This window comes from Nicotiana sylvestris, chromosome 2 (assembly GCF_000393655.2).
Source record: "Nicotiana sylvestris chromosome 2, ASM39365v2, whole genome shotgun sequence".
Classification (NCBI taxonomy): Eukaryota; Viridiplantae; Streptophyta; class Magnoliopsida; order Solanales; family Solanaceae; genus Nicotiana; species Nicotiana sylvestris.
Genome location: NC_091058.1, coordinates 145,064,773 through 145,089,255, shown reverse-complemented (window position 1 = coordinate 145,089,255; position 24,483 = coordinate 145,064,773). Strand labels below are relative to the sequence as shown.

Here is a 24,483-nt window from a genome sequence, read left to right as displayed (position 1 = left end):
ATCAAGGGGCCCAGTGTAAAAGGATACATGTACACATTCAAAAATTCATTGGTGCGATCCGTGATGCCCTCATTCGGGGAAAATGTCTGTAACACTACTTTCTCCCCCCCTCCACTGTCTTTTCTCACTAACTCAATGTGCTCTTCTCCTATCAAAGAAGTAATCCTCAAGGTATACACTTATTGTTTTCATTGTTGTTCTTCATTTATCGCTTATTATTGGCTATAAGGAGCTTTCATTAATTTTACTCCAACTGTTAGTCATACTTCGATTACCTTCGATAGCTCCCAGCTGAGCTCCGGAATCGACCCCGAGGCCCCCGAATCGACAAGCTCGAGGCCCTGATTGCTAGCCTATCGGTTTGATTATCACCCTACCTTTAACTCTCATGTCGTTCCTAAGTTTCACATATATAGCATCAACTCCTTAAACAACTAGCATAAAAATAGATCACGTATTTTTAGAGTCCCATAATCAAATTTAATTGTTATTACCATTTTCACAGTAAACATTTGAATAATACTGGTGGGATCGTCTCCCTTACATAAGATCCAGATTTTGAAAGATTGAGATGCCTCAAACTGGTGAGTTCACCAATACCATGTCCAAGTGGAAAATCATCCAATTCGTTGAAGGCAAGGTTGTCTTTGAAGATGACCAAGTTTCGTGGGGCTGCTGCTACCATTGATGATTCCTCTAAGAAAGCTGCAAGAAAGATCGAGGCCTATCACATGACCCGTATTTAGATGATGGTATTGATTTTCTCATCCCTTTTCTCAGTTTCATCTCCAAGTTTCAGCAAATAAGGAAAATTTTATTTTCTTTTCTTTGAATTCTGAGTCTACAAGATACGTACAGTTGCTCAATTAACAACAATATGTGCTTCCTCCAAGGAGCTTTCAGGTTTTTGAGGTGCATACATGGTTTGAGCATGCGCTTCAGAAATTTTTCCCAATTTGTTTCTTCACTTCTTTAACTAACTTTAATGGCAATGTTTTGTAGGGTATTGGTTTATTAATTGGAATGGAAGATGTACCACTTGAAAAGCAATCCGATTTCCTGTCCACCTTGCTTACTCCTCTTTGTCAGCAGGTCATTTCATTTGCTAAAAAACTCTAAATTGAATATTTTTTTGATGTTCTGATTAGCTGGATGTATATGCTCTCAAATGAAGCCTATGTTAGTTGTCAATATTGTTTGGTTGCATGTAATGCAAGTATTTCTGGACACATGCTTTACGTTAGTTAGATGAACTGTCTGTAGATACTTTTAGAAGGTTCAGGCTTTGTTCTTACATGCCAAAGCTCAAAATTTTATGCACTCAAATGAAGCCTAAGTTTAGAGGCTTTAAGCATCTTTTGCTCACTTTAATATTTATTTCATGAAATTTGTGGTTTATTTTTAAAACATTCTGAACAATTTTAGTTACAATAGTTTCGAGAGATTTTCCCTCATGTTTCTTTGCCCCTCATTTGAAATGCATAGCTCTTCTTCCACTTTATTCTCCTAGAGCTAAGTATAGACATTCGTAAAGAATGATGGTCAATTGAGCTAGATTCCTCTCTTAAACTCTCTGTTTTTTTTTTGTCGCAGATTAAAGATAAAGAAAATGTAAAGTGAGTTTTCTTTCTTCTCTTTTTGGGCAATTAACTGTCATAAACGAGTTCGTCAATTAAAGAGTCATAATTGAGAGTATGGATGTAAATTCATTAATCCCAGACAACTTCTATTCAATAGAAAAGCTAATAATCTGATTTCATTCCTGCTCTAAGCTATTGGTCTTTTTCATTAGACTTGATTATTGGCTTTACCTGTCACATTTACTTTGCAGTTCTCCAATTTGTATATACTCTTTTCACTTTGAACTTTTCAATTGACTGGTGTTTAACTTGGTTTTGAAGGTACTTTAAAATTCCTTCCTGTAGTATGGGTTTTGCAATAGTTGAGGTCAGCTACTAAGCTGGGCAATATAGCTCCATCTTATGTAAACTGATGAATCAAGATGTGTATTTATGTCGTTTACACATTGTAGAAAAAGTATCATATTAAGCGTTTCTTATAGTATTTTTCCTTCACATGTAAAAAAAAACCATGGCTTTTGGTAAGCCCGTGCTTTAGCACGGTCGTCCCCATCTAGTATTATATAAATGTAAAAAATGGTTATTTGATGATCTTCAATTTGTTGTCAACTAATGCTTTTGCCTATTTAAAAATGCTTATAATTTGTTCATGATGCCATCAGGTTATTTATTTGTGATGACCCGATAAGTCAATATCAGTCTTATTTAGGGGCGTACTTTCGATTTATCGATTCAATTTTTACTCTTATTGATAATTACTTCTCGATTATTGATTTGTACAAATGCTTATTGTTATCGTTTCAATAAGGTTTCGATTTTTCCGATTTCGATGTATCGATTTTTGGGGCTTATCGATTACACCAATAAAATTTTTTACGGGATTTCAAGAAAAATATATTTGAAAAACAAGAAAATTAAAAAAGAAAGAGAATCAACCAAATTCTATAGGTAGAACACAGAAAAATAGGAGATTTATAAATTGCATCGCTGAACAGCAAGTGATGTATTCTTCAAACATCTTTTCAAAATCTAACTACTCCAAAATGCCTAAACATGGTAAACAATCATCAATTGGTCATTAATTTTCACAAATTAGATGTGATGAAGTAAAAAAAAAAGTATCTTCAAGAAAAATGTCTTGCCATATCAGAAATCGCTGCAGTTCCCATTAGGAAATAGCGGCTCTAATACCATAACACCAGAAAGACTTTGAGGTGTATGATGATCGATCAACAATAACTCTCATGTCCGTAACAGTTTTAGAGACTAAGATACTTAAAGATATATCAGGAGAGCAAAATATAATTAGGATATAAAAGACTTCTTCTCAGTTAGAAGTTGGACAACAAATCTTGGTTTCTGTTGCATCAAGCATTAGTATTCTCTCATCTCCTTATCTAATGACGATGCATAAAGATTGTCACCCAAAACATACTAATGATAGATTCGACAATTTGTAGGGTGATTGGCCTGAAGAGAGTAGTAAAGAAGCCAAGAATATCCTCTATCTTATCGGTTTATCGATAAACCGATAACCGAAAAATACTAAATCGAAATCGATAACTCGATAAGGAAAATTTCGAAATCGATAAATCGATAAACTGATATCGATAAAACGATAACAAATAATCGATTTCATTTATCGATAAACCGATTCGATTGCACACCCCTAGTCTTATTCTTTATTTCTGTGATCCGAGACCTCAAATACCTCGGTTTAGCCTTCCTCAATTTGCTTGCATGGTCCGTGTCTTTTTCTAGAAATGTTTTATGTGAAAAATTGATGAAAATGTGAAATTTTGTCTTAAAACTCATTTGAGTTGATTACGGATTTTGTGCAAATGGGCCAGGATCAATATTTTGAAGCTCCCAGTGAGTCCATATCGTGATTTGATACTCGAGCATATGCCCGAAATCGAAGTCAGAAATCCCTAACTTTATTTAACGTAATTTGTTGAAAACTAGTAATTAGAATGCTAAAAGAATTTCTAAGTTTGGTCGTAGGTTGACTTTGTTGCTACCGGAGTCGGATTTTGATTCCAGAACTTGGTATAGGTTCATTTCAGTATTTGTAACTTGTATGTAAAATTTGGTGCAAAACGGAATTGATTTGACATGATTCGGACGTCCGGTTGTAAAGTTGCATGTTCCCGAGTTTCTTTAAAAATATCATTCATTTTGACGTCTGATTCATAGTTCTAGGTGTTATTTTGTTATTCTGATCATGCGAGCGAGTTTGTATAATGTTGTTACACTTGTGTGCATGTTTGGTTTGGAGCCTCGAGCGCCCGGGTGAGTTTCGGACACGTAACGCAGTGTTTGAGAGAGTTAGGATTTTGCTAGTTTTGTGCACAGGCCTCAGACCTTGCAATTGCGAGGCTAGGATCGCATTTGCGGTAGTAGGTAAGTTCTGTCACTTTCACATTTGCGAACAGATTCTTCGCATTTGCAATTGGGGGCTGGGTGGAGGGGGCTGGTTCGCATTTGCGATCAAATTAGTCACATTTGCGAAAGGTCCCAGTTCGCATTTGTGAACAAAGCATCACATTTGCAATGCCAGCAGAGGTGAGGGAATTTTGCTTTTGCGAGGACTTCTTTACATTTTTAGGGTTTGCATGTTAGCCTATAGTAAGTGTCGATGTCGACCACTCGTCACTACTTCTTCGAGGTTAGATTGGATACTTACTGGGTACATGTTGTTTATATACTCACGATACACTTCTGCAGTAACTGTGCAGGGTCTGAAGCAGGTGCATCTGGCAGTTATTCCAGCGCGCACCCCTGTTACCCCGGGGCTTAGTGGTGAGCTTCTTTCTGAGTTTGTTCTGCAACACTCAGAGTCTCTCTTTTGCATTTATTTTCTGTCTACTCTATTTTAGACAGTAGTTTAGGGTTTTGTATATTCTACTAGTTTCTCATATATTTATGACACCAGGTCTTGGAACACATGCTAGTAGATTTTATGGTTTTGGGCATTTATTTCACTGCATTTGCTCTTACATTGGCTTTCACCTTATTTTATTAAACTTTTTCTCCTTATTTTCTTGATAAATAAAAAATTCAACTACTTTGGAATTATTAAAAGGAATAATTACATGGTCAGTTCACCGCTGGCTTGCCTAGCAATGACGTTGGGAGCCATCACGGCCTATAGGAGAAATTGGGTCTTGACAATTCTTGTGAACTGAGTTGTTGAATTGATTACATTTATTGATGTTGTTTATGGATCGACATGCCGCAACGAGTGGAATAAGAAAAGATTGATATTGATATGGTAGAATCAGATTGCACGTCACAACAGATTTTATATGTGATTTTGATATGATGAAATAATGGAGGATTATAATATTGATTCTGATTATATGGTAGGATCGGGTTGCGCGCCACAATAGATTTTACATGTCATTCTTGATGTTGATATGGTGAAATAAGGGAGGATTGTGTTTGTACGGTGGGATGGGGTTGCGTGCTGCAACAAATTATGTGTTACGTATTCATTGATGCACTGTATTAGCTTTCAGTGTTTCATACGAGATTCTGAGGACTGATGTTTCTTGTTTTACTGATTTCGAGGATTGAGTTCATTTTCATAAGTTAACTTTCTTACTTTTCCTATTACTATTGTTATACTGCGTATCAGTTATTGTAGGTGACCCGCTTTAGCCTCGTCAATATTTCGTCGAGGTTAGGCTCGGCACTTACAGAGTACACGAGGTCGGTTATACTCATACTATACTCTGCACTTCTTGTGCAAATTTTGGAGTCAGTCCTAGCAGGGGTCAATAGATTGCTCGGATTGATTGCCTGATAGAGACTTGAGGTACAGTTGCACGGCGTTCGCTGCCCTGAAGTCCCCTTCTACCTTATTCTAGCTGTTTACTTCATTTCATACCGTCAAGTTTTCGTTCAAACCATTATTTGTATTACTCTAGTCGCTCGTGTACTTGTGACACCAGTTCTTGGATTGTATCTAGACATCACTCTTGTTATGATTTTCTCACTCTATTTCAGTTTATTCAATTTCTTTATTATTATTTAATTTGAATTGTTAAAAATAGCTAAAAACTATTCTAACGTTGACTTGCTTAGCAAGTGAAATGTTAGGCGCCATCGCGGTCCCGAAGGTGGGAACTCCGGATCGTGACATTATTCCCTCTTGCAGTCGAAGTAAATTTAGATATATATATCAACATACAAAAGTGTTTGAATGTGGCTAACGTATAGGTTGGTTCTCAATTTTGAACCTTGTAATTTGGTGAGTGTTGTTTGATGGTAATTAGGTTCCAGTTTGGTATGAGGTTCAGGTCATTGGGAATAGCTACTTTGTTAGACGATTTAGCAGTGATGGTTTCTCTGAGGTTTGAGCTGCATGAGAAGTTAGTTTAAAGTCATTTCTCCGGTGCTAATTCTGTTAACGAAGTGATATATATGAGGGGATTGTTTTGTGTTCTAGCTGGTCTCTATGATCAGGTAGTGTAGTACCAATAGGCTCGAACAAATAGTTGATGTTGGTAAGCGAAAATTCATGAAGTATTTAGTGATGTTAAAACCCACAAAGAGGCAAGCTAGTGACAAACCTTTTGTTTGACAAAGATCAGTTCGGCGCACTCATTGTTTAGTCTGTCTGATGGATAGTTCTTCTAGGCTTGAATAAAGGATAAGGTGTCAAAGCTGATTTCTGTTAGTCATTACCAAGTAATTTGGAGGAAATATTAAGGAAAGTCTGTTGAGGTTTAGAAGGAGTTTAGTGCAAGATTAGTCCATTTCTTTCAAATCCCAAAATTCTGTTAAGATTCAATATATGAAATGGAAGACAGTCCAAGTATTAAAACCTTAACTTGTAATTTTCAGTTGGCCATAGTTTAGCTTCAGTAAAAGTAACATCTGGGAATGCAAAAAAGATATTTACTTTTTTTTTTTTTGGTGAACTTAAATCACGGTTAAAATAGTATAATGCATCAGGAATTTGACTTTGTTAAAAGATGTGTTAAATTTGTTTTGAAGACGAAGGCTAAAAATTGATTCTGTAAATTGATTGGACTAGCTGTGCTGTTTTGCTATGTCAATGCTCGTGTTCTCAGGCCCAGGATTGGCGCCAAAGTTGTTTCAGCTTCAGGCTAGTCACTGTGTCATCCTCCACATTTGCCATAGCCGGTGCTCTATTCTCTTTTGCATCGAGCCTTCAATGTTCGGCTAAGTCGCAAGTGATATTAGATATTAAAGGTTAAACAAAATGCTCTCAAGGAAAACAAATTTCTCGCTAAGGAAAATAAAAGTTTAAGCATTCGGGAAGACCGGATTTCTTTACTAGGGGATGAAATGCCAAAAAAAAAAAAAAAAAAAAAGGTTGATGCCCTAAACTATGATATGTTCCTACTTGGCGAAGAAATCAACAGAAGTTTATCGTCGGACTTTGATTTATGGTTCTATCCAATCGCAATGATATTTACGTTACTTGCCAACATGTACTTCTTATCGTCGGAATTGTGTCCAATTATAACGTTTGCCAGAATTTTGCAAATCAATTATGGCAATGATCAGAATTTGTGGCCAATTATTATTGGCCAGAAATTTTGACCATTCCCTAAGACAAAATTCTGATAAGTGTACTTCAAAATTTTGACGAATGCCTTTTTTTTTTTAATGGGATCAAAATTTAAGTGGTGCCATCAAATTATCCTATTTGTGCAAATCTCCCTAATTTATACCTTTAGTCATACGTTTCCATAAAGTTTCTGTTCCTATTTGGGCTCTTTACATGACTAAGCAATATTAAAAAAATAATATATATATTGATAGCAGCACTAAAAATATCAATCGATAACAATAAAAATATTTCTTCTGTAGAATATCCTAACAAAAACCGCAATTCCAACAATATGTCGAAGATCTTGGACCTTTTTAACATAAAGACGTTGTTCCTTGGAGTAGGTCCATAATGTTAAATGTGATTTGTGTGCGAAAATTGAGGTCAATCGGACGTGATTTGATAGGTTTCGGCATTGTTGGTTGAAGTGGGAATTTCCTTAATTCATTAAGCTTGAATTGGGGATCCGTGATTTTAGCGTTGTTTGATGTGATTTGAGGGCTCGAATAAGTTCGTATAATGCTTTAAGACTTGCTGGTATCTTTGGTTGAGGTCCCGGGGGCCTCGGGTGTCTTTCGGATCATTATCGTATTTATTTTGGACTTAGAGAAAAAGTTGATGGTTGCGTCTGTTATCATCGCACCTACGGTGGGATTGGCCGCAGGTGCGAGCTCGCAAAAGCGAGCGAGCGATGACAGATGCGGGGATGGTGAGGATAGCCAGTGGTCGCGGGTGCGACATGTAAGCCATAGAAGCGGAGCCGCCTATAGAAGTGTGATCGCAGAAGCAGACTAGGTGAGGAAGATGAGGTGGCCAAGGTTTCCGCAGAAGCGGACGATTGAGCGTAGAAGCGCGTCCGCAAATGCGGATGGTTGTGCACAGGTGCGATACCTGGGAGTTTAAGTGAACTCCGCAGGTGCCGAGTCTTTGCCGTAAAAGCGGTACCGCAAAAGCGGAATTTAGACCTCAAGTGCGATTTGACTGGGCATAAAAGGGAAAGGTCGAGGGTTTGATTTCATTATCCATTGTTGAACCTACAAAGCTCGGATTGAGGTGAAATTTCGAAGGTTTTTCGAGGAAACATTTGGTTAAGGATTCTTCACTTGTTTTTAATTAATATCCACTAATCCATCGTTAATTTCATCATTTAATTAAGGATTTGGGTTGAGAAATGGGGGGGGGGAGGTGGAAGTCCATAGGCCGGATTTTGGGATTTTAATCGAGGTTTTGGTATCGAATTTGTGTAATTTTAGTATGGGTAAACTTATGGTTGAATGAGTATTCGTATTTTGTGGCTTTTATCCGATTCCGAGATGTGGGCCCGTGCTGTTTTTTTTTTGAGGCGATTTTCTAATTTCTTGTTAAAGTCTTGATTTCATTAATTAGATTAGTTTTTATTGTTATATTTATAGTATGTAATTGCTTTTCGCTAGATTTGGACCATTTGGAGTCAGAAAGTAGAGGAAAAAGCATTCTTATTGAGTGATTGAGCTTGGTTCAAGGTAAGTGACTTGTCTACCCTTGTGTGGGGAAAACTTCTTAGGATTTGGTACTGTTGTAACAATTTGTGATATGTGAGTGCGTGTACGCGAGATGACGAGTGCGTACACGAGCTAATTGTTTAAAGTTCGATTTTTACTGAATAGTAACCTGTTATATCTTAATTGAGTTATCCCAGCATGTATAATTATCATGTTTAGCCTAATATCGCATGTCTACGTGTCTTAAATGCTTATTTAAAATCTATGCACCATGCTTAGTTGAATTTCCTGTTTTTCTTGATTTTTGTATTTAGTCTTTAACTGTGGCATTTCTTACTGTGAATTCGTTGTTCTATCGGTTACGAGCTGTTTATTTACTTTGGGACTACAAGGCGGTACCTCGGGAGTTTTTTCTATTTCATATATACTTTTTGGGCTACAAGGCGGTACCTCGGGAGTTTCCTTTGTCGCATATTTACTTTTGGGACTACGAGGCGGTACCTTGGGAACGCCCCTGTTATTTATCTCTATGTGTTCTATTGTTACCTCTCTATAACTTCTCATTGTTAAATTCTCCGTCTTTTCATTATATTACTATATTTTCTGCCTTAATTAATATATTCTAGTAGGGCCCTGACCTGGCCTTGTCACTACTCTACCGAGGTTAGGCTTGGAACTTACTGGGTACCGTTGTGGTGTACTCATGCTACTCTTCTGCACATGTTTTGTGTGCAGACCCAGGTACCTCCTACCAGCCCCGCTATTAGTAGAGAGTCGTGCTACTGCTACAGAGACTTCAAGGTATATCTGCCAGCGTCTGTAGGCCTCGGAGCCCCCCCTCTACTTTTTATGTTGTTCTTTCTTTATGTTTCCTATATGTTGATGTATAGCGATAGTTAGAACAATTCCTTAGAGCTTGTGACTTGTGACTACCGAGTTTTGGAGAGTTTTCTACACTCGAGTTGTTGGTTTACTTTTATATGCCTAGCGGTAGTTTTTCAGTTTTATCTATATATATACCTGTTGTTGTTAAGGTTTAGCCGTTATATTTGTTATCATTTGGGTTATTCCGCAATTGTTAGTCTTACCTAGTCTTAGAGTATAGGTGTCGTCATGACATCTTACCGAGGGAGATTTGGGTCGTGACAAGTTGGTATCAGAGCTCTAGGTTCATAGGTGTTATGAGTCACAAGCAGGTTTAGTAGAGTCTCGCAGATCGGTACAAAAAACGTCTGTACTTATCTTCGGGAGGCTATGGATATACCCGTGCCCCCTATTGGATCTGTGAGAGGCTAGGGACGGGGCTAGGGTAGAGGCCGAGGATGTCCATGTGGTGCAGCCAGAGCACCCGCACGAGCTGCTACCAAAGCCACCAGTAGCTCCAGTTGGAGCGCAGGCACCTGAGATGCCTGTTACTGCAGCAGCTCTTCAGGGACCCTCGCACAGTTTCTGAGCATGTTTGGCACTTTGGCTCAGGCAGGGTTGATCTCACTTGCTCCTGCCATATCTCAGGACGGAGGAGGAGCATAAACTCCCTCCGCCTGTACCCCAAAGCAGCATTTTCAGGTTGACCAGGTTCCATAGGTCATACCAGTGCAACTGGTAGCCCAGTCCAGCTCAAGGGTAGGGCAACAGTTTCTAAGGAGGAACAATGTAGGCTCGAGAGGTACAAAAAGTACCACCCTCCTACTTTCAGTGGCTTCGCGTTAGAGGATACCAGGGTTTTCTTGAGGAGTACCACCGTATCATCCGTACTATGAGTGTTGCAGAATCGAGTGAGGATTTTTTCACTACATTCCATCTTAGAGGAGCGTCCTATCATTGGTGGTGTGCATACGAGTTGGGCAGTCCGGCCAAGGCAACTTCGCTCACATGGACTCAGTTCTCGGATATGTTCTTGAGAGAGTATGTTCCCCCGAGTGGTAGAGATGCATGGCGCGCAGAGTTTGAGCAGTTGTGCCAGGGTTTTTTGATTGTGTCAGAGTATGCATTTCGCTTTAGTGATTTTGATAGGCATGCACCGGCCTTGGTTGCTATAGCTCGAGTGCGGATCCGTCGATTTATTAAGGGGCTCAACCCTAATATCAGATTTAGCATGGACTGAGAGTTGGAGATAGACATCGCATACCAGCAGGTACTGGGGATTGCTAGAAGATTGAAGGATAAGCTTATTCGGGAGAGGGAGGAGAGAAAGGCCAAGAGGTCTCGAGAGTCGGGCACTTATAGTGGTACTCGTGCCCCAATTGCAATTTGTCATGGTAGGGGCTATGTGAGTCACCCTGTTCATTCAGCACTTCCAGCCGCCAGTAGTATTCTAGCCCCTCCTAGGCTTCAGGTTCCTTATTATACACCGCTAGTGTCTAGTGAACCTCTTGCATGGGGTGCCTTCAGCGGTCAGTCTAGCTGATCAGGCCCGAGTCATCCACAGCAGCCACGTCCTCTCTGAACTTGTTTTAAGTGTGGTGACACTCGTCATGTGGTGAGGGATTGCCCCAGACTTGGGAGGGGTGCACCTCCATAGATTACTCAGGCACCACATGCTCCACTGGGCCCTCATGCTATGGTTACAACACCAGCTAGGGGTGAAGGTCGGGAAGGTAGAAGTTGCCCTAGAGGGGGAGGCCATACCAGATATTATGCTCTTCCAGCTCGTACAGAGGCAGTTGCATCTGACTCTATCATTACAGGTATTGTTTCGGTCTGTCATAGAGATGCGTCGGTTTTATTTGATCCAAGCTCCACTTATTCCAATGTGTCATCTTACTTTGCTCTGTATTTGGTTGTATCCCCTGATTCTTTGAGTTCTCATGTTCATGTGTCTACACCTGTGGGAGATTCTATTGTTGTTGACTGTGTGTATCGGTCGTGTTTGGTTGTTCTTAGTGGTTTTGAGACTAGAGCCGATTTATTATTGCTTAGTATGGTAGATTGTGATATTATTTTAGGCATGGACTGGTTATCGCCCCATTATGCTATTCTTGATTATCATGCCAAGACCGTAACGCTGGCTATGCCAGGTTTACCATGGTTAGAGAGGAGAGGTACCTTAAATTATACTCCTAGTAGAGTTATTTCATTTCTAAAGGCTCAACGAATGGTTGAGAAAGGGTGTGACGTATATCTAGCGTATGTGAGAGATGTCAGTATTGATACCCCTATCATCGAGTCAGTTCCAGTAGTGAGAGATTATCCAGATGTATTTCCAGTTGATCTTCCGGGCATGCCGCCTGGCTCTGATATCGACTTTGATATTGATTTATTACCGGGAACTCAGCCCATCTCTATTCCACCATATCGTATGGCTTCGTGTGAGTTGAAGGATTTGAAGGAACAATTGCAGTAATTGCTTGATAAGGTCTTCATTCGGCCTAGTGTATCTCCTTGGGATGCTCCGGTCTTGTTTGTAAAGAAGAAGGATGGTTCTTTGCGTATGTGCATTGATTATCGCCAGTTGAACAAAGTTATGGTGAATAACAGGTACCCATTTTCTCGTATTGATGACCTATTTGATCACCTACAAGGTGCCAGAGTGTTTTCCAAGATTGACTTGCATTCAGGCTATCATCAGTTGAAGATTCAGGAGCCAGATACCCCGAAGACTGCTTTCAGGACTCAGTATGGTCACTACGAGTTCCTTGTGATGTCATTTAGGCTGACCAACGCCCCAACAACATTCATGCACTTGATGCACAGTATTTTCTTGTCATATCTTGACTCATTCGTCATTGTGTTTATTGACGACTGTCACACCTCCTTTTTCCTACCACCGAAAGGGTATAAGGGAGTTTTTTTTCAATTTAAGTGACAATCGAAACGTGATTATTTTATTTAAAATTCAGAGTCGCCACTTGGGATAATTTATGGTGTCCCAAGTCACCGATTTATAATCCCGAATCGAGGAAAGTTTGACTCTTATTTATGGTCTGCAAACACAGAAATCCGGGTAAGGAATTCTGTTAACCTAGGAGAAGGTGTTAGGCATTCCCGGGTTCCATGATTTTAGCACGGTCGCTCAACTATTACTATTGGCCGAATTATCTGTTTAATTACACATTTTAACCTATGTGCATTTTTAACTTTATAACTGTTTTTATCCATTCAAGGAACTATTTCAAGGTTATTTAAAATACATCGTAAGCCACGCTACATGAAATGCACCCGTGATTCACAAAACGTTCTATTTAACCTTGTTAGAGATTAGAATCGGATCACATGAAATGTACACCCGGGTTTTAGTTAACGCGGCTAAAACAAACTGCGAGATTCATTTTTACTACAACAACAACAACAACAACCTAGTAAAATCCTACAAGTGGGGTTTGGGGAAGGTAGTGTGTACGCAGAACTTCATTTTTAGTATCTAAGTTATAAAATATGAGGGCCATAGGTGATTTAATTAGGATGGCACACCTCACTCCGTTCTAAAGAACTATACTTAATTAGGCCTAAGGGCGTTTTTATTCACAAATAACTCATATTTAAAGCTATTGATGAAGAGCAAGAAAGTATACAGCAGGTCTATAATAATGTGGACAGAGTGTTGGGCCAATAGCTGGCCCAGTATATTATTAAACGGGCATACCAAGGTGGGGGGAAATGCTGGGACTGCATGGGTTCGAAATCAAATCCCACAGACCTGGGCCTTGAAACACTTGCCAGGCTTCATGCAGTCAAGGCCACTTTGTTTAGGGCTGACGCCCAAGCCCAAACACCCACAAAAATACACATTTAAACTTAATTAAAAGTGAAATAACCAAATGTTAACACATGTTCTCATGCAGATATGCGTTAGGCAGCAAAGTTGGACCTTAATTCAAACATGTAAAAGGTCATTGGGCCTAAATTGAGGCCCAACTATCCATGATTCACACGTGGTATATAATTTTCAGCACTTTTCAGTCTAAACTCATACTTATATATATGGAAAACAGTAATTATGACTTCAAACAATAACTCTAACATCAACATTTAGGCTTTTAATCACCTAGCTGATAAATAACTGAGAATGTATTAACTATTGAAGGTATAACTGACTCATCATCAACATAAAAATGAACAGACTCCCATCTTAACAAAATATTCATGTAGCTGAAGCTTCAAACAGATCTCACAAAATGTAACTTAGATGCACAAATACCTTCCCCACACCTCACATAAGGCTGTATTGTGGGCCGGGCCCAGCCCGGGACCGCCCCAGGACCGCTAGCAAACGGACCAAACATGCCGGTTCAAACGAGCCGGTCCCTAATAGTCCTAAAATCCCACTGTGGGTCGGTCCTCCCAAAATTGACCGCGAGCCCAGGACCGTTTAGCCCGGGATCGGCAGGCGGGCCAGGGCCAGTTCAACCGGGCCAAACGGGCCCAATGGCTATTTTTTTTTTAAAAAAAGAAGCCAACGGTTAGAAGTTTAAAAACTAGCTGTTGGCCTGCCATTTTAGCCATTTGAATTTTTAAAAAATAGTCATTTGGCTCCCAAACTTTTTATAATTACACTTTTCCCTATTCTCAACTATAAGTACCCACTCATTCTTTCATTTTTACTTACAAATTCATCAATCTGTCTCAATCTCTCTCTAATTTTCTTCTATAATTGCTTACTTTATTATTGCAGTTTTGTGAAAAATTGTGAAGTTGGTGAATTGAAGTAATCAAGTCTTCAACTATATTCAATTTTCAAGAAGTTGTTCATCAATTAGGTAAACACGTTCCAACTCTTAAGTTTTAATATTATAGTTTTGTTTGTTTTAGTTTGTATAGTTATAATTAATATGGACTTTTCTTTGAAAAAAATATTTGGTGGTAAGGGTAAGGGAAAATCTAAAATTGGTGAATCTAATCGCCAAGCTACCACTCCTCCCCCTGCTCCCCGACCCAGGTTTGTTACCCGTCTTCCTCCACCTATTATTCTTGATAGTGATAACCCTTGTTTTCAATTTTTCGATAGTCAAATTTGCCATGATGTTGCACCAGGTCAACAATTAAATGATGAAGTTATGAATGTTCTTTATCCTAATCAAACTATCTTTGAAAATGATGAGAAAAATGATGATTTAGATGAAACACAACCGGATTTAGATGATATACCTACTAGTCCTGTTAATAACCCAACTGATAATAATCCAAATGATGCCCTGTCTGACCCTCCTGTAGTAACCCCTACTTTTAATAAACAACCTTCTAAATGGACCGAAACATCTCTTGTTTGGCACTTGTTTACTCAACTAAGAGAACAAAATAAGGCTAACTGTAAAACTTGTGGGTTCTTGATGGCTCATAAATATACTGGAGACCGTAACGGTAAGTTTATTGCTAACACAATTGCAGATATTTGTACATATTTTTCCATTAGAGATAAAATAATGCCAGTTTCAATGGATAATGCTTCTAGTAACACTAATGCTATAGGCTTGCTTACAACTACACTAAATCCTGCATTTAGTAATATTTTTCATGTTAGATGTATTTGTCATATTTACCATTTAATCGTCAGTGATGGTATGAAAATTTTAAATGCGAAAATTAAAAAGTTTAAAATGGCTCTTAATTGGATTTTTTACTCAAACCGTAGAAGTAGACTTAGAGAATATATTAAAAAATGTGATAAAATTGGCCTTAGAGAAAGAAAGGTTCCTAAACCTTGTCTGACTAGATGGAATTACATGTATGAAAGTTTAGTTGTTGCATATGAATATAGAAATCCAATAAACACAACGTTTAATGCTCGTGTTGGTGGTGATGATGATGATGATGAGCACCTTACAAATCAGGATTGGACTAATTCCATGTTCCTACAAATAAATTATCTTGACAATATTATCCTACTATTTCTAACTGTTTAGTTTATATTGCAGCAATTGCAGATTTTTTTACTCAATTTTCTGAGAGTGGGGTAATTTATCAACTTGCTATTAATTCTATGAAAGATAAGTTTAATTTGTTTTTTCCTATTCCCCCTATTTTTGGTGTTGCTGTCATGTTAAATCCGACCATGAAATTAGGAGGTCCTCACTTTTGGTACACAAAAATTTATAAAGCTTTATCACTTTTAGATGAGGAATTTGCTACACCTGGAGATGCAAAAGCCTCAATTAAAATAAATGCTCAAACAATTTATAATGCTTATCAACTTGCCTTAGATCATGCTAGACCAAATGTTCCAACTCCTACTTCGTCTAATTCGTAATCATCTAAAAGAACTGCGGGCCTAAAAGTACTTAGTTCTTGGATGGAGTTCAGGGGTTCTCAAGGTGATAATATTGGTGATAGTTCACAAATAAATGAGCTTCAAGTTTATTTGCCGCACGGACTTGAATCAGAGAATCCCGACGGCTCCTTTGATGTTTTGGAATGGTGGAAGGACAAACAAAAACACTATCCGGTTCTTTTAAGGATGACTCAAGATATTTTAAGTGTTCAAGCTTCAACAGTGGCATCAGAGAGCGCTTTCAGTCAAGCAAGGCTCCAAATCGGTGATCATAGAGCGTCTATGAGGGTGAACTTGAAAAAATCAGTACTCTTTAGAGATTGGATCCGTACGGAAAGAAGATATTTTGGACTTGCAGAATCACAACTGGAGATAGATGAAGCTTATGAAGAAATGTTAGCGGAACTTGCGCAGGATGCTGCTTCGCGCGGAAGCGGTGATGAACAAGCTTTTTTTCCGCCACCACCAACAGAAATTCCTCTGGACCTTGAAGGATTTATGAAATTTTGTTAGAGATAATACATAGACTAATATGTAACTTGTATTTTGTCACAACTTCCTTAGTTTTTTTCTTTTTAATGGTGGTATTAGTACCTTATTGTGCTCATTCCATTGGGGGGAGGAAGATTAAGAAAGATATTTCCATTTTTTGTTAATGTCGTAATAAAAAAAATTATAAGACATTCCCTTTAATATTTCTTTGCAATTTATTTTGTGTTTAAATTTTATATAGTTTATATATTATAGATATAGATATAGATATAGTATATATAATATATATAAGCTCTCTCTCTCTCTCTATATATATATATATATATATATATATATATATAATACATAAGGAGAACCTTTGAGTGCTCCTCTTTCCCATTTGTATTACTGGGGAATTAGATGAGGCTCTGTATGACGATCCTTGCGAGTATGACCTTCCTGAGGAGGAGGATGATCTTCCTCCTTTTCCTCTGCCTCTGGCCCATGAAGGGTCCATTCTGCACATATAACAATTCAGTTTATTCAGAGAAGTAATAATCTTGCATATCATCCCTGATTTCTTCAGAACAATCATGAATTGACAATTCATCTTCAACCATACTATCAACGATTTTTTCAATTATGAGACCTTGTAAGTCTCTATTTAACTTAACCACTTTATATATATATATATATATATATATATATATATATATATATATATATATTAGTGTACATATATAGTTTACAAGAAATTGCCTTAGATAAAAAAAAATTAAAAAAAATAGCCCGGAACACTTAGACCCGTTTAGGCTCATGGGCCCAACCCATTTAGCCCAGGACCATGTGGGCTTAGGCCCACAGTGGGCCGATTCCACCCATCATGACCGTTTGGCCCGGGACCGCCAAAGACCAGCCCGCCAAAGCCCAGGACAGTTAGGCCTGGCCCGTTTAGCCCATTTCGACCCGTGCCCAGCCTAGAATACAGCCTTAACCTCAAAATACAGTCCATACTTAGAAAACATATCTATTATGTACAAATTTTTTAGCTAACTTCTAATATGCTGAAAGCAAAACGGGGAGGGGAAGAAAAAAAAAATGAAATAGACTTAAACATCATAAAACCAATCTCCAGCAAAGCAAAAGAACATCTACTGAGTGACAACAACCAACGAACTTAAAACTTTAGGTGTATTATTCACATGACCACAGGGGTTCAGCTTTATATACCTGGATACAGCCAAAAACAACAACAGAACTTCAGCAAAAAGATGGTAAGATCAGCAGAGCTTAAAATAGCAGTAATCAGCAACTAACAACCAGCTTAAACCATGTTTTGTACCCAGAAACCAGCAATGTATTCAAGCTTTTTTAAAACCCAGAAAAATGAGAATCAGCTAATCAATGGAACAATTTGAGATCCCTTTTGTGTTTTTTTAATTCTGAAACCGCGTGTGTGTTATTTTTCAGTATTCTAGGTGCAGAGAATAATGCTGAAAAGTATGTATATTTTTTAGAAGAAAACCAAGTTTCAACCGTTTTTGCTATTTCTTGTATCCTCCCCTCAGAAAAGCCAACAAGAGAGCCTCTTATAGGAGAGCTTTTAGGGTAGCAGATTTGATTTTAATCTTTTACTATTACCCCTTCCCCAATTTTCTCTTTTTCATTTCAGACCCTAACATTTGAACCTATTTGGTAGTTCATCCAATTTCCACCTTCCTAGCAGCTTCCTAGATTAATTAGGGAAGATTCTTTCTATTCAATTCCGCTAAATATCCTTAAAACAAATGCCATTTACTTTTTCAGCCAATGCTAGGATTTGTATCCGCTAAACAAATGAACCCCAAACATTCCTTGGGCCATTGTGATAACGGGCATGTCTGCATGCAAGGCAGGTCCCAGACTAAACGAAACTCAATTGAGCGGAACATGCAATTTCGAAAGAAGAAGGAAAAACCAGTAATCAGGACAAACTAAAAAAAAACTAATTGAACCTGATCAGGGGATTTCATGAATGGAAATAAACTGAGATGAGGGAACAAAATATGACTAACGAATGCTCGTAAAATCCCTTCGACAAATCTGGTTGGCTTGGCAACTCCAAATCTCTTCAAAATGAACCAAAATGACGCAAATCAATTGTTCTCGCTGAGAACAATCAACTAGCGTAGGTTTTGGTCGAATCGAATCTTGAAACTTCAATGAAATCGAACGAGGGAAAAACTAGGGTTTTCTCTTCTTTTTAGATCTGCAATTGAAAGAATTTGGTAGGGTTTTGGGAGAAATTGGTGGCGGGCTAATGATGAGGGTGAGATGATGAGTGTAGCGTATGAATTTGGCCAGATTTGGAGAACGACGTCGCCATGAGGCGATTCCCAGCGGGTGGTGGCGATTTAGAGAACAAGAGAGTGGTTCTGTGAGTTTGATCTGGGGTAGGGGGTTCATCCGACAGTTTTAAGGGATATGGTAGTTAGTTGCGGACCGTTGGATGAGATTAGATGAAGGGTTGAGAATGAATATGACAAAACAACGTCGTTTGGTTTTATGTGGGAGCTGGACCAGGTAAAGTAAGTGGGATGGGGCCGATTTTGGGTGTTTGAACATTAATTGGGCAAATTTTAAAAATTGGCCCAATTTTAAAGTGACAAGACCAAATGCAATCCTCATACTTTCTTTTCTTTGTTTTCTTTTATTTTCTTTTATTAAAAACCTAAATTAATCTAATTTGTAAAATTAAACTAATTATCTATTATAAAAAAATATAAAAATCACTTAAACCCAAATCAAAAAGAGAAAAACTACTATTCTAAAATTTAAAGCTAAAAATACAACCATTGGACCATTTTATATTTTTCATTTTTTAATAAAATAAATAATTAACAAATTAACCTTAAAAATGTAAACAACAAAATCTAAATACAATGCATTGTATTTTTGGTATTTTTTATGATTTTTAATGGAAATTAAACGTGCACCACAATGCAAATAATTAATAAAATCTTACAAAAATCCTATAAAGTGGCAAATAATTGGAAAAAATCTATTTTCTTGGATTTTGTAGGAGTAATTCACATAGGGCAAAAATCACGTGCTCACAGCGACATTCTTTTGTACTTTCGAAGATAGGAGGATCATGAGCAACACCTGAGGATTGTGCTTTAGACCTTGAGAGAAAATAAGTTATATGCAAAATTCTCAAAGTGTGAGTTTGGGCTAGATTCAATGGCATTTTTAGGTCACGTAGTGTCGAGTGAGGGGATCAAGGTAGATCCAAGAAGGTTTAAGTAGTGCAAAGTTAGCCCAAACCATCCTCAGCTACGGAGATCCAGAGTTTTCTTGCTTTTGCAGGGTATTACCATTGATTTATAGTGGGGTTCTTATCTATTGCGGCACCTATGACTAGGCTGACATAGAAGGGTGCTCCCTTCTGGTAGATAGAGAAGTGTGAGGAGATCTTTCTAAAGCTCAAGATAGCTTTGAAAACAGCCCCAGTATTGGTATTGCCTATAGGTTCTGCGTCTTATATTGTATATTGTGATGCATTGCGTATTGGTCTTGGCGAGGTTTTGATGCATGATGGTAGGGTGATTGCCTACACGTCTAGACAGCTGAAGATGCATTAGAAAAACCATCCTATCCATGACGTTGAGTTAGCATCTATTGTTCATGCCTTGAAGATTTTGTAGAACTATTTGCACGGTGTTCCTTGTGAAATCTACACCGATCACCGGAGTCTGCAGCATATGTTCATACAGAAGGATCAACTTGTGTTAGTGGAGGTGGTTAGAGCTACTTAAGGACTATCATATCACTATTTTATACCATCCCAGGAAGGCCAATGTGGTGGTCAGTGCTTTGAGTCGCAAGGTGGAGGGTTTGGGCAGCTTAGTATATCTACCAGCAGCAAAGAGGCCATTGTCATTGTATATTCAAGCCTTGGCCAACCAGTTTGTTAGATTGGATATTTATGAGCTAAGTTGAGTTTTCTCTTATGTGGTTTCTCAGTCTTCTCTTTATGATCGTATCAGGGACAATCAATATGATGACACCTATCTACTTGTTCTTAAAGATATGGTTCAGTGCGGTGATGATAAGGAGGTTACTATTGGAGATTACGGTGCATTAAGGATGCAGGGCAGGCTATGTGTGCCCAATGTAGATGGTTTGCATGACTTGATTCTCTTGGAGGCTCACAGTTCGCGGTACTCCATCCACCCGGGTGCCGCGAAGATGTATTAGGACTTGAGGCGTCATTTTTGGTGGATGAGGATGAAGAAGGACATAGTAAAGTATGTTGCTCGGTGCCTAAATTGCCAGCATGTGAAATATGAGCATCAGTGGCTAGGTGGATTGCTTCAAAAGCTAGAGATTCCGTAGTGGAAATGGGAGTGGATCACTATGGATTTTCTTGTTGGGCTCCCACAGGCTCAGAAGAAGTTCGATGCAGTTTGGGTGATTATGGATAGGTTGACCAAGTCGGCTCATTTCATTCCAGTGATACTTATTCCTCCAAGAAGCAGGCTCGAGTTTATATCTGAGAGATTATTAGGATTCATGGCGTGCCTGTATCTATCATCTCTGACCGGGGTACGCAGTTTACATCGCGGTTTTGGAGGGTCGTCCAGCTTGAGTTAGGTAGTCGGGTTGAGTTGAGCACAACATTTCACCCTCATACGGACGGGAAGTTTGAGCATACTATTTAGATACTAGAGGATATGCTCTGTGCATATGTGATGGCGTTTGGGGGTTCTTGGGATCCGTTCTTGTCACTAGCAGAGTTTGCCTACAACAACAGTTATTAGCCGAGCATTCAGATGGCCCTGTATACGGCTTTGTATAGTAAACGATATCGGTTTCCATTGGGTTGGTTCGAGCTTGGCTAGGCTGGGCTATTGGTACAAACTTAGTTCAGGACGCTTTGGAAAAGGTTAAGGTGATTCAGGATTGACTTCGCACAGCCCAGTCTAGATAGAAGAATTATGTGGATCAGAAGGTTCGCGATGTTGCATTCATGGTTGGGGAGTGAGTCTTGCTCCAGGTTTCACCGATGAGGGCTGTTATGAGGTTCAAGAAGAAGGGCAAGCTGAACCCAAGATTTATTGGCCCGTTCGAGGTGTTGCGGAGACTTGGGGAGGTTGCTTATGAGCTTGTCTTGCCTCCTGGCCTAGCAGTAGTTCATCCAGTATTCCACGTTTCTATGCTTCGGATGTATCATGGCGATCTGTCCCATGTGTTGGAATTTCGTTCAGTCCAGTTCGACAAGGATTTGTCTTATGTTGAGGAACTTGTGGCCATTTTGGACAGGCAGGTTCGAAAGTTGAGGTCAAAGAACATTGCTTCATTGAAGGTTCAGTGGAGTGGTCTGCCAGTTGAGGAGGCAACTTGGAAGGCCGAGCATGATATGTGCAGTCGTTATCCACATAATATGAACCACGATCCCCCTATGTACTGCTTCCTCTATTTCATTTTATGCTTATGTGACTTGTCAGGTTAGTCGGTTCGGGTCCGGAGAGATATCGGAATGAAATGAGACAATTAGTCTCAAGCTTGGAAGCTTAAGTTGAAATTTTTGACCGAATATTGACTTATGGGTAAACGACTCTGGAACGGAGTTTTGATGGTTCTGTTAGCTCTGTTGGGTGATTTTGGACTTAGAAGTGTGTCCGGATTTTGATTGAGAGGTTTATAGTTGAATTAGGCTTGACATGACGAAAGTTAAATTTTTTTGGGAAGTTTGATCGGGAGTGGTCTTTTTGATATCAGGATCAGATTCCTATTCCGAAAGTTGGAGTAAGTCCGTAATGTCAAATGTGACTTGTGTGCAAAATATGAGGTCAATCGGACGTGATTTTATAGGTTTCGGCATCGCTGGTTGAAGTTGGAATTTTCTTTGTTCATTAAGCTTGAACTAGGGTGCGATATGTGGTTTTAGCGTTGTTTGATGTGATTTGAGGGCTCGACTAAGTTCATATGATGTTTTAGGACTTGATGGTTTCTTTGGTTGAGGTCCCGGGGGCCTAGAGTGTGTTTCGCATCATTATCAAATTCATTTTGGACTTAGAGAAATTGTTGATGGCTGTTTCTGGTGTCATCGCACCTGCAGTGGGATTGGCCACATGTGCGAGCTCGCAGAAGAGAGCGGGCGATCTCAGATGTGGAGATTATGAGGATGGCCAGTGGTCGAAGGTGCGACATGTAAGCTGCAGAAGTGGAGCCTCTTCTGCAGAAATATGGTCGCTGAAGTGGAGCCGCTTCTACGGAAGTATGATCCCAACATGTGTAGTTATCATATTTCGCCTAATATCGCATGTCTATGTGTCTTAAATGCTTACTTGAAATCTGTGCAACATGCTTAGTTGAAGTTCTTATTTTCCTTGATTTTTGTATTTAGTCTTTAATTGTAGGATTTCTTACTGTGAATTCATTGCTCCATCGGTAATGTGGTGTGTATTTATTTTGGGACTACGAGGCGGTACCTCGGGAGTTTCCCTTATTGCATATTTACTTTTGGGACTATGAGGCAGTACCTCGGGTGTTTCCCCTACTACATATTTACTTTTGGGACTATGAGGCAGTACCTCGGAAGCTCACATGTTGCATATTTACTTTTGGGACTACAAGGCGGTACCTCGGGAGCTCCCCTATTGAGTATTTACTTTTGGGACTAGAAGGCGGTACCTCGGGAGTGCCCCTGTTGTTTATCTTTATGTGTTGTGTTGTTACCTCTGTAACTTCTCATTGTTAAATTATCTGTCTTCTCATTATATTACTATATCTTCTACCTTAATTAATATATTCCAATAAGGCCCTGACCTGACCTTGTCATTACTCTACCGAGGTTAGTCTTGGCACTTACTGGGTACCGTTATGGTGTATTCATGCTACTCTTCTGCACATGTTTTGTGTTTAGACCAAAGTACCTCCTACCAGCCCCACTTTTAATAGAGAGTCGTGCTGCTGCTACAGAAACTTCAAGGTATATCTACCAGCATCCGCAGGCCTCAGAACCCCCCTCTATCCTTTTATGTTGTTCTTTCTTTATTTTTCCTAGATGCTGATGTATAAAGACAGATAAAATAAACTCCTTAGAGCTTGTGAATACCGGGTTTCAGGTAGTTGTCTACACTCGAGTTGTTGGTTTACTTGTAAATGCCGAGCGGCAGTTTTCTCTTTCTCTCTCTGTCTATATATATATATATATATATATATATATATATATATATACTTGTTGTTGTTAAGGTTTAGCCGTTATTTTTGTAATCATTTCATTTATTCCGCAATTGTTAGGCTTACCTAGTCTTAGAGACTAGGGGACGTCAGGACATCTTACGGAGGGAGATTTGGGTCGTAACATTATGATATATATCTGGTATAAATATTTTCTATCTTAAACACACCATGAACATCCCGTAAAAAAATTTAATGTTTGTATATTAATTAATCACAGTAGTGAATATTTTTAAAAAAAATTACTTATACTGTATTTATACTATTAAAATAAATGAGAATATGTTTTTTTTGTATTGAGCGTTCAATCCCTAATTTAGAATTCCTAATTTGATGGTGCAGTAGCTTTACATAGTAGAGAGAAGAGAGGAAAAAGATATTCTAACATTCAATCCATAATTTAGTTTGGAAAGATAGATAAGAGAGGAAAAACCTATTCTAAATTATTGGAATTTTACGAGAAAAACGAGAGAATAAAATGATATTTCATTTCTTTGTGAGAGAAAAGAGGATTTTATCTTAATTATTGGGATTTAATTTTTAAATTAGTTTGTTATTAAATTTAGGTGTTTTTAAAACATGCTACTATTGTAATTTAAACTGCAATTGTTGAAATATTTTAAATGTTATTCTATTTATATCAGTAAATTCTTAAAAGAGATCTACTAGGTAAAAATCTCCTAATATTTAAGTGTGACGATCCGATAGGATATTTTAAGTTCTAGCCCTTATTTTCGTGTTTTGATACTTCTATTAGCTCTATTTAGTATTTTGTTTTATATGCATGCGCTATCCGTATCTTTTCCCGAAAATATTTTATGTGAAAATTTGAAGAAAACATGATTTTTGGCTTTAAAAATAACTTGAGTTGACTACGATCAATATTTTGTATAAACTATCCCGGATCGATATTTTGACGATCTTGGTGGGTTC

General features: G+C 38.5%; 2 protein-coding genes and 1 long non-coding RNA gene across 3 annotated transcripts; all 3 read left to right on the top strand.

The window, feature by feature from the left end:
- The first annotated feature begins 671 nt into the window (after positions 1 to 671).
- LOC104247262 (uncharacterized) lies at positions 672 to 1,966 on the top strand. The gene is made up of 3 exons (XR_011405194.1): positions 672 to 752; positions 1,003 to 1,092; positions 1,902 to 1,966. It is a non-coding gene; the product is annotated as an uncharacterized lncRNA (long non-coding RNA).
- A 9,242-nt stretch (positions 1,967 to 11,208) lies between these two features.
- LOC138885724 (uncharacterized) lies at positions 11,209 to 11,991 on the top strand. The gene is made up of 2 exons (XM_070166702.1): positions 11,209 to 11,335; positions 11,594 to 11,991. Exons 1-2 carry the CDS (start codon positions 11,209 to 11,211, stop codon positions 11,989 to 11,991), a joined length of 525 nt encoding a protein of 174 aa, XP_070022803.1.
- Positions 11,992 to 21,370: 9,379 nt separating this feature from the next.
- On the top strand, positions 21,371 to 22,762 carry LOC138885723 (uncharacterized). Its single transcript, XM_070166701.1, has 2 exons — positions 21,371 to 21,812; positions 22,728 to 22,762. The coding sequence occupies exons 1-2, from the start codon at positions 21,371 to 21,373 to the stop codon at positions 22,760 to 22,762; spliced, it is 477 nt and encodes a 158-aa protein (XP_070022802.1).
- The last annotated feature ends 1,721 nt before the right edge of the window (positions 22,763 to 24,483 follow it).

Coding starts and splice junctions, on each gene's coding strand:
- LOC138885724 (XM_070166702.1), top strand. CDS start 11,209: ATGGTTACAACACCAGCTAGGGGTGAAGGTCGGGAAGGTAGAAGTTGC. Junction 11,336..11,593: donor ATCTGACTCTATCATTACAG/GTATTGTTTCGG, acceptor ATATTATTTTAG/GCATGGACTGGTTATCGCCC.
- LOC138885723 (XM_070166701.1), top strand. CDS start 21,371: ATGAGGGCTGTTATGAGGTTCAAGAAGAAGGGCAAGCTGAACCCAAGA. Junction 21,813..22,727: donor ATGCTTATGTGACTTGTCAG/GTTAGTCGGTTC, acceptor CTTTAATTGTAG/GATTTCTTACTGTGAATTCA.